The following is a 14,999-nucleotide window of genomic DNA, read 5'->3' on the forward strand; positions in this document are numbered from 1 at the left end:
GGCCCAATTCAAAGTCCAAAGTACAGTACTCAGAGCTTTAACTTTTAAACTCACTTTGATATAATTTTATATTCTAATTATTATTTTGTACTCTCATGTGCCAATTGGTATAGGGTAATATTTTAAATATTCTAATTATTATTTTGTACTCTTATGTGGCAATTGGTACAGGGTAATATTTTAAAATTCTCAAAAATGTTTTAAAATTCTTATATTTGGTTGCAAATTATACAAGAAAATTAGATGCCAGGGGAATCTGAATTCTCCCTTTAAACCCTTCTCAGTAAGAATGTGGATTTCCTTTAAAACAGGTGGGTATCCAGATTCTCAAACTTAAAAGAAATTGTATTTTTTATAAATTGATAATTTTAACTCTTTTCCTTATCATTTAAGCAATTAAGATAAAATATAAAACAAATTATTAATATTTTTTCCCACCAAAATAACATAAATAGGATAGAGAAATTTGTTGATATATTCTTTATCAAAGTTCTATTTAGATTTCACATGTGGGGGAAAAAAAAATTAGAAGGGGACCCTTCATTATTGCTAGGTATTCACTTTTGTTGTTGTGTGTGTGTTGCTCAACAAATTATTAATAGTTTATATTTTGTTTTTTTATTATTTATTTACAAGAAGATTTTTTTTTAAAGGACTTGGTAGTTCACATTCAAATCTAAAGATAGAATGAGAAAAATAAATAATTCATTTAAGATTCTTGGGAATAAACTAAATATTATCATTTCACATTCTTAAGAATTTTAAGAGATTTCCAATGAAATCAAACATAAGAGTAGTTACATTCCTAGGCATCCAGATTGTAAGGAATCACATTCTTAGGAATCTGGATGCTATGAGTAATGTGGATTCCCTCATACCAAACGCCAATCAAAGTTTTAATTTATTTTGCTTCTTTTGATCATTTGATCGAGGATGTGAAGGTTATAGAAGAATTCTTTATTGGTTTTACTATTTCTCATGTTAAGAGACAAGGAAATTCTGTTGCTCACAATCCTGCTAAACATGTTATTGATTTAAAGGTGTGAATGAAGAGTGTCCCTCCACATCTTAATGTTGTAATTGTTGCCGACTTGACATCCCTTATTTAATAATATTAGCTTATAACCCCCTATATATGCATGGATACATTTAAAAATATACAATAAGATACATAATATAATATTTATATATATAATTTAAATACTATTGATAGTCATTTTTATATTTTGTTAACTCTTTAAAAAAATTTGTAAGGATATTATTAGGTATAAAATGTAAATTGTCCATTTTTTATTATTATTATTGTGAAGCATTTTTTTTTAATGATTCATTTATTCTAGACTCTTTAGTTTTTGTACTTAATAACTCACTTAGATGAATATTTATGGTGTGGTCCAACATTTGATTCTAAAATTAAGAAATAAAAATTTTTAAAAATAAATAATTTAGGACACATGATGCAAAATTGGAATTCTAATTTTTCTAGTTTGAATTTCTCTCAGTTTCACTAATTATATAAATATATATATATATAGATGTGGGGCCCAACAATTCGTGGACCAGGCCCATTTATCCTTAGAGCGTCCGAAGGCCCAATCCGAGGAGAGCTGTGGCCCAAGCTCTACAACGCAGAGCACAAAACAATTTTTGGGAAGCAGCCGAGGACAGTTTAGTCCTCGGCAGATCCATAATCCCACCAGAATAAAGGGCAAAACTGGTATAGGGACGAATTAGTAAGGAAATCCAGAATATCTTGGGGAAGTTATCCATACTACCCTTCTAGATAAGGCCCGACGCCTGACAGAGCCGTACTCTGCAGCTTTATCAAACCATCCCCAACAATTCCGGGATTGGACTGATGGGACAAATGTCAGTGTTCGTAAAGATTGACCCTACACGTGGACGAAGGGCAATGAATGCAAGCTAGTATAAAATAAGGAAGTAAGTAGATCTGAGGGAGGCCCTTTTTTCCACCTCCGAAAAAAGAGAGACGACATGGGGAAACATCTCAGGAACACCGAACTTCATGGAAGAAAGTCCGTCGTTGGGCAACCGAGAGAAGACCTCAACAGGTCCTCGGATCAACTCCGAGGAGCTCCATCCCACGGGGTACGACGCCTCAGGGCTTAAATGTTCATACCCAATCCCCTTTTTCTACGTAGATTCCTCTAAAGCCATGACCGGACAACGCCACTTGACCAACGACTAGCTTCTCAAGCCCACTCTCTACAAATCATATTGTGAGGGATCTTTCGTACGCGAGCCCAACATCCTTATTGGGCCGCCAGAGAATTGTGTCCTTACAATTGGCGCCGTCTGTGGGAAAGCTTGCGCGTTGGCGCAGGTGGCGGTGGAGTCAGCTCTCTAGTAAGCAGAAATTCCGGGATTTCCCCCGTCTCCGGCGGCATATAGTTGTTGCTCCGACGTAAGCCTCTGCTAGGGGCTACGCCTCGCAGTGCTAAGGGCGCGGGCGTCTCTAGGGGCTTCCGGCCTCAGGCCAACTATCCCCGCCTTGGTGAAGGGGCTGGTGGTTGAAAAATAAAACAAATAAAAGAAATCTTACAAGTTTTGGACAGAACCAAGGCCTTGCATGGTCCTCGGACTCAAGCCTATGGGGAAACCAAGTACATAAAAGAGATCTTACAAGTTTTGGACAGAACCAAGGCCTTGCATGGTCCGGACTCAAGCCTATGGGGAAACCAAGTACATAAAAGAAATCTTACAAGTTTTGGACAGAACCAAGGCCTTGCATGGTCCACGGACTCAAGCCTATGGGGAAACCAAGTACATAAAAGAAATCTTATAAGTTTTGGACAGAACCAAGGCCTTGCATGGTCCACGGACTCAAGCCTACGGGGAAACCAAGTACATAAAAGAAATCTTATAAGTTTTGGACAGAACCCTAGGGCCTTGCATGGTCCACGGACTCAAGCCTATGGGGAAACCGAAGTACATAAAAGTAGGAAATCTTACACAAGGTTTTGGACAGAACCAAGGCCTTTGCATGATTGGTCCACGGCTTCAAGCCTATTGGGAACACCAAAGTACATTAAAAGAATCTACAAGTTTGGACAGAACCAAGGCATTGTATGGTCCTCGGATTCAAGCCTATAGGGAAACCAACTACTTAAAAAAAAGATTCTGAGTTTTGGACAGAACCCATGCATTGTATGGTCCTCGGACTCAAGCCTATGGGGAAAGCAAATACTTAAAAGAAAGATTATGAGTTTTGGACAGAACCAAGGCATTGTATGGTCCTCGGACTCAAGACTATGGGGAAACCAACTACTTAAAAGAAAGATTATGAGTTTTGGACAGAACCCAGGCATTGTATGGTCCTCGGACTCAAGCCTATGGGGAAACCAAATACTTAAAACAAAGATTATGAGTTTTGGACAGAACCAAGACATTGTATGGTCCTCGGACTCAAGCCTATGGGGAAACCAAGTACATAAAAAGATCATAAGTTTTGGACAGAACCAGGGCCTTGCATGGTCCTCGGACTCAAGCCTATGGGGAAACCAAGTACAAAAAAGAAATCTCATAAGTTTTGGACAGAACCAAGGCCTTGCATGGTCCTCGGACTCAAGCCTATGGGGAAACCAAGTACAAAAAAGAAATCTCACAAGTTTTGGATAGAACCAAGGCCTTGCATGGTCCTCGGACTCAAGCCTAGGGGGAAACCAAGTACAAAAAAGAAATCTTACAAGTTTTGGACAGAACCAAGGCCTTGCATGGTCCTCGGACCCAAGCCCATGGGGAAACCAAGTACATAAAAGAAACTTACAAGTTTTGGACAGAACCAAGGCCTTGCATAATAGGTCCACGGACTCAAGACCTATGGGGAAACCAAGTACATAAAAGAAATCTTACAAGTTTTGGACAGAACCAAGGCCTTGCATGGTCCTCGGACTCAAGCCTATGGGGAAACCAAGTACATAAAAGAAATCTTATAAGTTTTGGACAGAACCAAGGCCTTGCATGGTCCTCGGACTCAAGCCTATGGGGAAACCAAGTACATAAAAGAAATCTTAGAAGTTTTGGACAGAACCAAGGCCTTGCATGGTCCTCGGACTCAAGCCTATGGGAAAACCAAGTACATAAAAGAAATCTTAGAAGTTTTGGACAGAACCAAGGCCTTGCATGGTCCTCGGACTCAAGCCTATGGGGAAACCAAGTACACAAAATAAAAACTGTTACTAGAGCATTAAAATCCATCCGAAGAGGACTTCTCGTTAACAGTTGGGTCAGTCTTTAATTGCACGGGTTCCCCGGTCTACCCGCAGATCCCCAGTGCCAAAGGGGCTAATACGATACGGCACAGTATGTTGTCCCAAGGGCACGATCCAAGTCCATCGCTGCTTGGCTGCTCTCTCGGATATTCGTCTAGCGTGCATCACGCAGCGCTCAGCAGCTATCTCGGTTAGTTCCATAAATTCAATCTATTGAGGATTACCATTGTTATACTTGATAATATTTGCGAGTTTAAACTAATAAGGGTTTGTATTAAAGTGTTCTTCCGTCCAGAATATTGTTAAAGGCATGTTTAGACTTAATATTCAGACCCAAAGTGGTTGTTGCAAAAAAAATAATAATAACATATGTATAAAGAAATAAACACATCTTTTATTAAGACAAAAGAACAGTACAGTGTACAATAAAAGCTGAAACCAGCTTACATTAGAGTTAACTGCGTAAGCAAAAGAAAAGCACAAAAGAGTAAAGATGATGCCGAGGAGATATCTCAGAGGAGAGGTTGGCTACTGTTCCAAGATGTCGTCTAAGGAAACTATTCCTCGACGCTTCTACATGCCCATAACTCAGGCAGCCAAAGAACCTGACCTTAGGCTAACACCATCTACAGCAAAGATGCAGGGAGCCGGCAGTTGGGAAGCCCCCGCAGAAGTTTGCCTGCTACAAGGCAGACGGCGCTGATGGCGGAAATTCCTTCTTCGGGCATGCCAAAAATCTGGCATGACTAGAACCTGCTTCGGATTTTGACTAAAAGAGGGAGAAACATCCTTTCCCCTCTCTCGAATTGAGATATTCTCTTGAGTCTACGCCTCCTTGGCCTGTACCTCACTATCTGGAGTCTCAGGAAGACACAGCGCTTTTGTGGCGGAGAGAGCTCCTTTGCCCCAATCCTCGCCTCAAACATGATGTACTAAGAGAGGAGACTGAAGAATTCGTGTGAAAGTAAAGCAACCTTCTCTCCTATTTATTTAAAAGAAGAGGTGATGGCATTTAATTCACGCAGCGTCCCAAGGAACGCTACAGACAAAATGTCTCCGGCTCGATTTCCAATGCCGTCTGCAACCCTGAGATTAAAGGAGCCTCGTAAAGGCGCACCTCGAATACTGGGACGCCAAAAAGTACCGCGTGACCAAAGGCTACGGAAATGCCTCTAAACCTGTGGGCCTAATAAATTCGCGGCCCAGGCCCGTTCTGCATGGAAGCCCACGGACTATGGCCCACACCAAGGAATAACCATTACCGAGGACAACTTCCTGCTCGGCAACTTATGAGACACCTGAGGAAAGACAGGTGCAAAAAGAAAAGGGGAGGGAATAAAGTTTTGGACAGAACCAAGGCCTTGTATGGTCCTCGGACTCAAGCCTATGGGGAAACCAAGTACAAAACATTATTATTATTAAAGTTTTGGACAGAACCAAGGCCTTGTATGGTCCTCGGACTCAAGCCTATGGGGAAACCAAGTACAAAAAATTATTATTATTAAAGTTTTGGACAGAACCAAGGCCTTGTATGGTCCTCGGACTCAAGCCTATGGGGAAACCATTATTAAAGTTTTGGACAGAACCAAGACCTTGTATGGTCCTTGGACTCAAGCCTATGGGGAAACCAAGTACAAAAATTATTATTATTAAAGTTTTGGACAGAACCAAGGCCTTGTATGGTCTCGGACTCAAGCCTATGGGGAAACCAAGCACAAAACATTATTATTATTAAAGTTTTGGACAGAACCAAGGCCTTGTATGGTCCTCGGACTCAAGCCTATGGGGAAACCAAGTACAAAACATTATTATTATTAAAGTTTTGGAAAGGACCAAGGCCTTGCATGGTCCTCGGACCCAAGCCAGGGGGGTAAGTATTACTTTTTATTGGTCTGCCTTATCATGCCGGGCACTTCCATTAAAGTTATGGCAACATTTTTTTATTATTAAGTATTTTGGTCTTAGTCGTCATTGATTTAGATGCTATATGATTGTGCCGAGCGGCGCTTACAAATTTATAAAAAACAAAGAGACCGAACATGCAAAGTGAAATAGAAACAAGTTTTATTAATATGAAAAATTATTACAATATACAAAGAGAGGCTTCAACCAGCCTATACAAAAGAGGGGCTGCCGAAGCAGTACTAACATCCACAGTACAGATAAGCAAACGGTCAAGCGCCTTTTTAAACTTGTCTTCAAGGTCCCTCCGATCTCTGCCTCATAGCTGCTCATACTAAGAGAAGAACTCACTTTAAAAATAAAAAAATAAATAAATAAATAAATAAAAAAAAAACGAAGAAGAAGGAAATAGTAAGGAAGAAATCAATGAAGAAGATGGAGGAGATGGATGAAGAAGATGGAGGACATGAGTAAGGAAGGAGGAGAAGAAGAGAGAAGAGATAAAAAGAAAGGAAAGGAGCAAAAGAGGGAAAAGAGAAAGCACCAGAACGGAACTGGTGCTGGGAAGACTATAAGAAGAGGGCGGGGGAGGGCACCAGGGAGCAAAAGAGGGAGAAGCAGAAGCACTTAGCCCCTGCCTCAGCCCTGACTCCTAACACGCTGGTGCCATATTAGGTACGCTCGTGAGGAGCCGGGTGGTGCTGGTCTTGGTTGTTCTCGACTCAGTCACGCCGAGAATTCGACATGACGAGCCCCTGCTTCGGATTTTGGCTAAAAGAGAGGCGGGACAGATCTTAAGTCTGCGCCACCCTTGCCCTGACCGAGCCATTTCAAGTTTTGTCAGGATATGGTGTTTTGAGGAGGAGTGTGTTTCCTTCATCATTCGTTATGGAGGACGTGTACGGATATGATGTATAACAAACAGGCTAAGCAGACGCTAAAAGAGGCTACGGGTTTCAGATCTCAGAAGGAAGGGGAGGAGTCTGTACGAAAGTGATTGCCTCCTGCTTGCCTTCTTATAGGAAGAACCAAACAGAGGGAATTAAACGCATTCAAAGTTTCCAAAAGAATCTGAAGAAAAAGAGGCGTCTCTTCCGCTTCCCCACCTTATCAGATGAGCCGCCGGACATAAATGAGCCTCGTAAAGGGGATTTACTAAAGGCGTGTCTGGGATAGTCAATCGGCAGGAGCAGATCACGAGCAGATTAAACGGACTCCCTTGAAAAACGGCTAACTTCGTGGACAGGCGGAAAACCGCTCACATAAATGCGGGGTCAAATTAAATGGGCCATATTGAGGGCCCGGGTTTGCCAAAACCCTCCTTTCCAACCCGGAAGTCGGACAGAAAGGTTTTGAGGGGCTATTGTGGGGCCCAACAATTCGTGGACCAGGCCCATTTATCCTTAGAGCGTCCGAAGGCCCAATCCGAGGAGAGCTGTGGCCCAAGCTCTACAACGCAGAGCACAAAACAATTTTTGGGAAGCAGCCGAGGACAGTTTAGTCCTCGGCAGATCCATAATCCCACCAGAATAAAGGGGCAAAACTGGTATAGGGACGAATTAGTAAGGAAATCCAGAATATCTTGGGGAAGTTATCCATACTACCCTTCTAGATAAGGCCCGACGCCTGACAGAGCCGTACTCTGCAGCTTTATCAAACCATCCCCAACAATTCCGGGATTGGACTGATGGGACAAATGTCAGTGTTCGTAAAGATTGACCCTACACGTGGACGAAGGGCAATGAATGCAAGCTAGTATAAAATAAGGAAGTAAGTAGATCTAGAGGAGGCCCTTTTTTCCACCTCCGAAAAAAGAGAGACAACATGGGGAAACATCTCAGGAACACCGAACTTCATGGAAGAAAGTCTGTCGTTGGGCAACCGAGAGAAGACCTCAATAGGTCCTCGGATCAACTCCGAGGAGCTCCATCCCACGGGGTACGACGCCTCAGGGCTTAAATGTTCATACCCAATCCCCTTTTTCTATGTAGATTCCTCTAAAGCCATGACCGGACAACGCCACTTGACCAACGGCTAGCTTCTCAAGTCCACTCTCTACAAATCATATTGTGAGGGATCTTTCGTACGTGAGCCCAACATCCTTATTGGGCCGCCAGAGAATTGTGTCCTTACAGCTTTTTTTATTTTTATTTTTTAAAGTTTTGAGTCCCTCCCAAAAAAGAAAAAAAAAATTGAGAAGGAAAAAAGAAAAAGAAAGAAAGAAATAAGTGTCCATTTGGCAGCAAAATTTAATCTATAAACTTTTTGCTTGAATCGATTTTTGTATCATTTTTATCATATAAAACAAGAGAAAATCTGGTTCTAACATAGAAGTATATCTAAAGTTCCACAAAGGAAACAAATCTATATTTCTCTTTGTCTTACCTTTGAATAAATAAAGTTACCCGAAATTACAAAAAATGCAAATTCTTCTCTACGCGAGTGGATAACGCAAATGAGGTCCAACGTGTTAATGAGTCGCTGCCACATAGTATGCTGCAGATTCAAGCTAACGTGTCAACAATACAGCTGCACAATAACCGAAACCCCACAGCGAATGGGGTACACCGACTCACACTTCATCCCCATCACCAAACACAATCAATGTAAGGTACTACTATTACCATTTTTTATAATATCATAAAATAGACAATTTTTTTTTTTTTTGGTTTCAAAAATAAACGGTAACCGAGACGATAGACTTCCCAACGTCCAGACTAACGATAACGCAGCGGACCAAGACTGCACCGCACGACCGTTAGGAACTAAGTGGGACCCAGCCAAAGTCTCAACTACCCAATCAAAAAACGACACGTACCCCCCACCGTCTTCTAACAGCTGGTGCCACGATATATTCGTTTTCTCGCAGAAAATACGGATTCCATAAGCATTTCACTGTTTGTTGAAACGTAAGAATTTTCCATTTTCTCTTTTTTTCTTTTATTTATTTGTCTTTTCCATTTAGGTCCCTTTAAATGGGGAAACAGAAACGAGAGCGGGAACGCGTACCGCACAGCTCCTCCTTTCTTTCTTTCTCTACTTAAACGCTATTCCCATTTTTTAGGTCTTGCAAGTTGCATCCTCTCTTTCCCATTCTCTCATTCTCTTTCTCTATTTTCGTCGAGATCTGTTCCTTCTCTCGAAGTTTCATTTGTACGAGCTGGATCCTCAGTTAACAGTTGAAATAGTGGAGGTACGTTTCACAGATCGGCTTTTTTTGCCGTAAACTTCATGCTCTTGCCTTTTGCTTTCTGTTTTGGTCGTGGTCTCGTGGATCCAAATTTTTTTTTTTTTTCGTTGCGTGTGATGCATGCAACAGTGCTCTCTGTGTGTTATTGTGTGAGCGTTTCTTATTACCAAAGAAAGAACGAGTGGATTTGCTTGTGATTTTTCCGAATCTTTGTTTTGATTTTTTTAAACGGTATTTTTACTTTTATATCCCTGCGATTGTTGAAGGAAACTCTTGATGAATCTTTGTTAGCCATTTTTGGCAGATCTGAGACTGATTTTGTGGATGAAATTATTTTCCTTACAGTTCATTTTTTTCTGATACGTTTCAAAATGAAATTGTTTTGTCTGTGCGTTTTTTAAGTACGAAGAAAATGAAATTTTTTCTTCTTCTTCTAATTAGATATTCACCTCAATATCTATTTGGATCGAGAAGCTTAGGGCATTTATTAATTTAAATTTGTCTGATTTTTGTATTAAAATTTAAAATTTTAGAAAAGTAATCTGTAACCTGCTAGCCAAATAATGCCAAAAGTCTTTGACGAATTTCAAAGCCAGAACTGTTTCTGTCATGTTTGTGCTTGTCTTTGTAGAAGATTTTTAATTTTTAATTTTTTTAATAAAAAAAATCTTGGTTTCTTATTATTATTTTTTTAATAGTTTTTTACGGTTGCTTCTGGTTGATGTTACTTTTAGTTGACACGGTAAAGGTCTAATAAACGTTATCGTTTCATATTGTAATCTTGTAGTTGACGTTTGGTTTAGCAATTGGGACCCTTAATTAATACATAAAAAGTTGATAAATGGGTATCTTTGTTTGGTACAAATGTCTTTATGAGACACAATTAAGTGTCTCTCTATATTGCTAATTCCAACTAATCAGAAAGTTGCGTATAATGTGAGTAGAACTAAATGAAGATTCTCGTTTTGATTTAGTTTGAGAAATTGTTGCTTGAAGATACATGATTTATTGGGTTTGTGACAAAAGTACTAGCTGCGTTTTTTGAAATATCAATGTATGCACTTTCAGCCTGCAGTCATGGTTCCACCAATTGAAACCCCAAACAAAAACCACGATGCTCATTACGCCCCACATGCTCCTCTTAATGAGAGGATTCTTTCATCCATGACGAGGAGGTCTGTTGCTGCTCACCCTTGGCATGATCTTGAGATAGGTATGCAATGTCATAGTAAACCGTTTGCAGTTAATGCTTAATTGTTATTTTTTGTCACTAATCAATGTGGCAAACCTATGTTTTCGTTTCGAACAGGACCTGGAGCTCCAACCGTATTCAACGCTGTAAGAATACCGAACCATTATCATCATTTGTTCATTTACTCGTTGTATAAGTTGTTCTGGCTTGTGATTGCTTGAGAACTGATTCTAAGGTTTGCACGTGTAAATAGTGATTTATGATTATCATATATTTTACACAGATCTAGCCATAACCAAAAAGTTGGACAAACCAGTCTGGTTATTACCGACACTGTGTATCACCTATGTTTTCATCTATGTTTCGGAACATCAATGCATTCTGTTCTTGTTTAGAATGGGAGTTCCTTTTTTCTAAACAAATCATATGGCCCCCTAAGTTCTGAGGAAACTTTGCAAAGTGGACCAAGAATTGTATGGTCAAACATATGAATGCTGCGTAACTTTTGGGGCCGCTTGTTTGTTAGGAAAGTGTCAGAAAGAACTTCTAAAAAAAGAGAAAGTGAATACATCATACTTAGTTTGCTAGATATTATTGGATTTTAGTCCAAACTATTAATACCCTGTAATTTTAATCTCTCATTATTAGAGAAGTTTTGTTTAACTAGTACTGAATTGGATACTTTAAAAATGCACTAAACCTTGGAGCCACATTAGCCACAAATTTGCAGCTCCTGCCATGTGATTTGTGGATGTGGTTCCTGTCATGTAATTTTGGGGTGGTTTGCGAATCAACATATAAAGATATGTCCTTTATATTTGTGCCATTGTTCTGTGCAGCACTGTATGACATAATCTGCAAAATTTAGCTATCTTATCTAAAGAAAACTGTTTATTCATGACTATGGAATTGGAAGAAGTAACTTGTTTAGACAAGTCAGACTAAATCTATAATTTTCCAGAACTGTAATGTCGTTGGTTTTCTTCTTCCTTTAAATAAGCTGCCCCAGAAAATACCATCTTGCACTTTTCTTTGAAGATGCAGTTTTATATTACTTTCTGTACAGTTACAGCTTTGGGCTGTTAGAATTGCTATTGCATTTCAGAAGAATAAGGGAATATTTTACATGATATTTAGTGAAAAATTGTTATACATTCAGCATTTTGACTAGAATCTTTTATGGGTTGATGGCTAATTTATGTAGGTAGTTGAAATATCAAAAGGAAGCAAGGTGAAATATGAACTTGACAAGAAAACTGGATTGATTAAGGTAATGATGCGAGTTAAGTCTCTTTCCTTGGTTTCCTCATGTGTGTTAGTGGATTTCTAAATGGTACATCTATTTACAGGTTGATCGTGTGCTCTACTCATCTGTTGTGTATCCCCACAACTATGGTTTCATTCCTCGTACTCTTTGCGAGGACAATGACCCCATGGATGTCTTGGTTATTATGCAGGTATGCATATCTCTTTGCAAATTTCAAAATTTCACTCCTTTTTATCCTTGCATGGATGTGTTTTTGGGAATTATACATGTATGCTTGAAAGCACTTAATGTCATCTGATTGCCTTGTTTGTTCAAGGCATTCAAACTTGACTTGAACTTGCATTGATTAGATTATGTTTGTACATGTGTATATCGCATTGAACATGACTGATGAACTGAACCCTACAAATGGCCTTCAAAACAATGGTTTAATTGTAGAGAGTTGTAAACCTGCCTGATATATCTTGGCTTTACAAATATTGACAGGAGCCAGTTCTTCCTGGATGCTTTCTTCGGGCTAGAGCTATAGGCCTCATGCCTATGATCGATCAGGTAAATAATCTGAGACCCTAGAGAAAAAGTCTTTATCCTTAAAAAAAACAAGTGTTAATTTTGATTTTTTACAGGGTGAGAAAGATGACAAGATAATTGCTGTTTGTGCTGATGATCCTGAGTACCGGGACATCAATGATATCAAGGATCTCCCACCACATCGTTTGGCTGAGATACGCCGCTTCTTTGAAGACTGTAAGTTTTTAGCATACAATAATTGTGAACATCTGCAAACATAATCCATTGCTGTATATGGTCCTTTCTTTGTGTAAGTCCTATGGATGATGTGTTACTGATCCTGAATACGATAATCAGACAAGAAAAATGAGAACAAGGAAGTTGCAGTTAATGACTTTCTGCCTGCTTCTGCTGCCTATGAAGCAATCCAGTACTCCATGTAAGTGATATTCCTCTTTAATTAGTCTCTCTTACACATGAATACACACACACACACAAAAGGGAAGAAAATGCTTCAATATTTTTGATCTAGAAGATATTCCCAATTCCAGTTTGAGTTTTGGGCAAGTGATCTAATTGTAAAATATATTTGTAAATCTATTTCTTATGCTTTCTTTGCACTACTTCCAACCCTGGACAACACAGGTTCCAGGCTTTTATAGTTACTTTTAGGTGTTCATCTTGAATATCTTAATTTTTTTTTCCTTTCTAATTCCTTTTTAGTACTGATATGTGCATGTATTATTATGCTTATCATCTGATTACATTTATCTTCTTTCTTTGTTAAGGAACCTCTATGCAGACTACATAGTGGAGAGCCTGAGGCGGTAGCTGTTTGTACAAGCATACATCTTGGGGTGTGATTCTCTTACTTATAATGAAGTTGCTGTTATATAAGATTTTACTTTGTTACAAGAAACCTCTATATGTAGCTGCTCTGCTTACATTGGTTTCAGGAATGTGTGCTAATACTACAACCTTTAAATGGATTGTTTTTTCATGATGATGATGATGATGATAAAGTACGGAACGAATTTTGTTGTAATGAATATCTGAAAGGAGCAGGGAAAATTAGTCTGGCTAGAGAGTATATTGATGCTTGTGATGATTCTTTTTTAGGGTCCTCAATTTGTCACCGTTTTTTGTAAGATGCTTGGCATTATTCAAGCATGCAGTCGATTTGTCACAAGTTTTTATTATTATAAAAAAATAAATGTGTTTTGTTAAACAACTGGTGCAATGGTTTGTAAAATGAATAAATCGGTATTTGCCTCGTATCAAGTTTACTTGGTAGACATTAGAGGGAGTCTCTCTCCCTCTAATGCCTACAACTATAAGGGTATTCAAACCTTGGTTCTCCCTTGTATGAAGAAAGTTTGGTAGACATTAGAGGGAGTCTCTCTATGAAGGTATTCAAACCTTGATTCTCCTCAAAGAACAGGTAATACAAAGGGTCTAAAATTCATTTATTATAACCGATATGGCAATGAAAAATGTAACTATTGGGTTGATTACCTCTTGCATAGAGGATTTGTTCAAGTGTTTTGTAACCGGCACTTTTATTGGAAGAATTAATGTTTAAATCCTTTTTCCCTTATAGTACTATCGAATTATTAGGGGGAAAAAAGAGTAGAACAACGGAACATTTTATCAAAAATAAATCTCAAGTTCGAAAAATTACTAATTTTCATTGTTCAAATTCCTGCCTTACAATGTTAAAAAAAAAAAAAAAAAACCTCCAAAATTTTAAAGAAAAAATTGTCTAATAAGAATAGAATGGTAAATATGCTCGGATTTTGCAATTTATGCTCATAATAAATATGATCACAATTAAAATGCCAGATTCTCTAAATGCTCTCAATATCTGCTTGGGGAGATGATCCAGATGTACCTTGTAAACTTTCACAAAATTTCAATCCCCAAAACTTTAATTATTGGGGCTATCGTTTGAGTGCCCCAAAATTTCTAGGAGTTTATTTGCATAGATTTATAGCTATAGATTTATATAAATATATATATATATATATATATATATAATTTTTATGTTAAATCTATAACAAAAAGCTAAAAGCTAGCGTGGTTAAAAAAAAAATAAATAAATAAAAGTTAGATTATTAGCAAAAAAAAAAAAAGGAAAAAACTTTTTGCCATTTTTCATTTAAAAAAATAGAGAAAACCATCAACCATCATTCATTATCATTCTCAAATTTATTTCTCATTTTTTCTAAGAGAAATACCAAAATTTCAATTTTGTGATGCATTGAAAATTTGAAATATACTTTCAAAAGGGATATCCTGTAATTTGTAGACTCAAGTTGAACTCAACTTCATGTCCCTTTAGGAAAACACATCATATTACAATCCATTATGTTTCATGAAAAATTTCTATAGAGTCAAGATAACAAAGAAATAAGAATAGTGAAACAAGTATGCTACAAAACAGAATAGCAGTACCAAATAATTCTTTGTAAGCTTACTTGAATCTATCTTGAATAATTATCCCAAAAAAAAAATTTATCTTCAATAATATTTCACATCCTGAAATTCATTTCAATACTTAAAAATATTACAAAAGGGTTAAGAAATGAAAATTCTGAAAGATTACAAAGATGATGATTTTGAGTACAAGTGTGATCATAAGTTTTGTTTTATTTATTTATAATTTTTTTTTTTTTTTTTTTTTTTTTTTTGTGATGCATGATACAT

The 14,999-nt window shown here is 38.1% G+C and overlaps 1 protein-coding gene across 1 annotated transcript; it reads left to right on the plus strand.

Annotated features, from left to right (window-relative positions):
• The first annotated feature begins 9,067 nt into the window (after nucleotides 1-9,067).
• Nucleotides 9,068-13,521, plus strand: LOC115991805 (soluble inorganic pyrophosphatase 1-like). Its single transcript, XM_031115738.1, has 9 exons — nucleotides 9,068-9,327; nucleotides 10,393-10,537; nucleotides 10,634-10,662; nucleotides 11,721-11,786; nucleotides 11,866-11,973; nucleotides 12,270-12,335; nucleotides 12,410-12,530; nucleotides 12,651-12,732; nucleotides 13,082-13,521. The coding sequence occupies exons 2-9, from the start codon at nucleotides 10,402-10,404 to the stop codon at nucleotides 13,122-13,124; spliced, it is 651 nt and encodes a 216-aa protein (XP_030971598.1). The 5' UTR covers nucleotides 9,068-9,327; nucleotides 10,393-10,401; the 3' UTR covers nucleotides 13,125-13,521.
• Nucleotides 13,522-14,999: the final 1,478 nt, after the last annotated feature.

Source organism: Quercus lobata, chromosome 5 (genome assembly GCF_001633185.2).
Source record: "Quercus lobata isolate SW786 chromosome 5, ValleyOak3.0 Primary Assembly, whole genome shotgun sequence".
Classification (NCBI taxonomy): Eukaryota; Viridiplantae; Streptophyta; class Magnoliopsida; order Fagales; family Fagaceae; genus Quercus; species Quercus lobata.

Coding starts and splice junctions, on each gene's coding strand:
- LOC115991805 (XM_031115738.1), top strand. CDS start 10,402: ATGGTTCCACCAATTGAAACCCCAAACAAAAACCACGATGCTCATTAC. Junction 11,787..11,865: donor AGAAAACTGGATTGATTAAG/GTAATGATGCGA, acceptor ATCTATTTACAG/GTTGATCGTGTGCTCTACTC. Junction 12,733..13,081: donor GAAGCAATCCAGTACTCCAT/GTAAGTGATATT, acceptor TTCTTTGTTAAG/GAACCTCTATGCAGACTACA.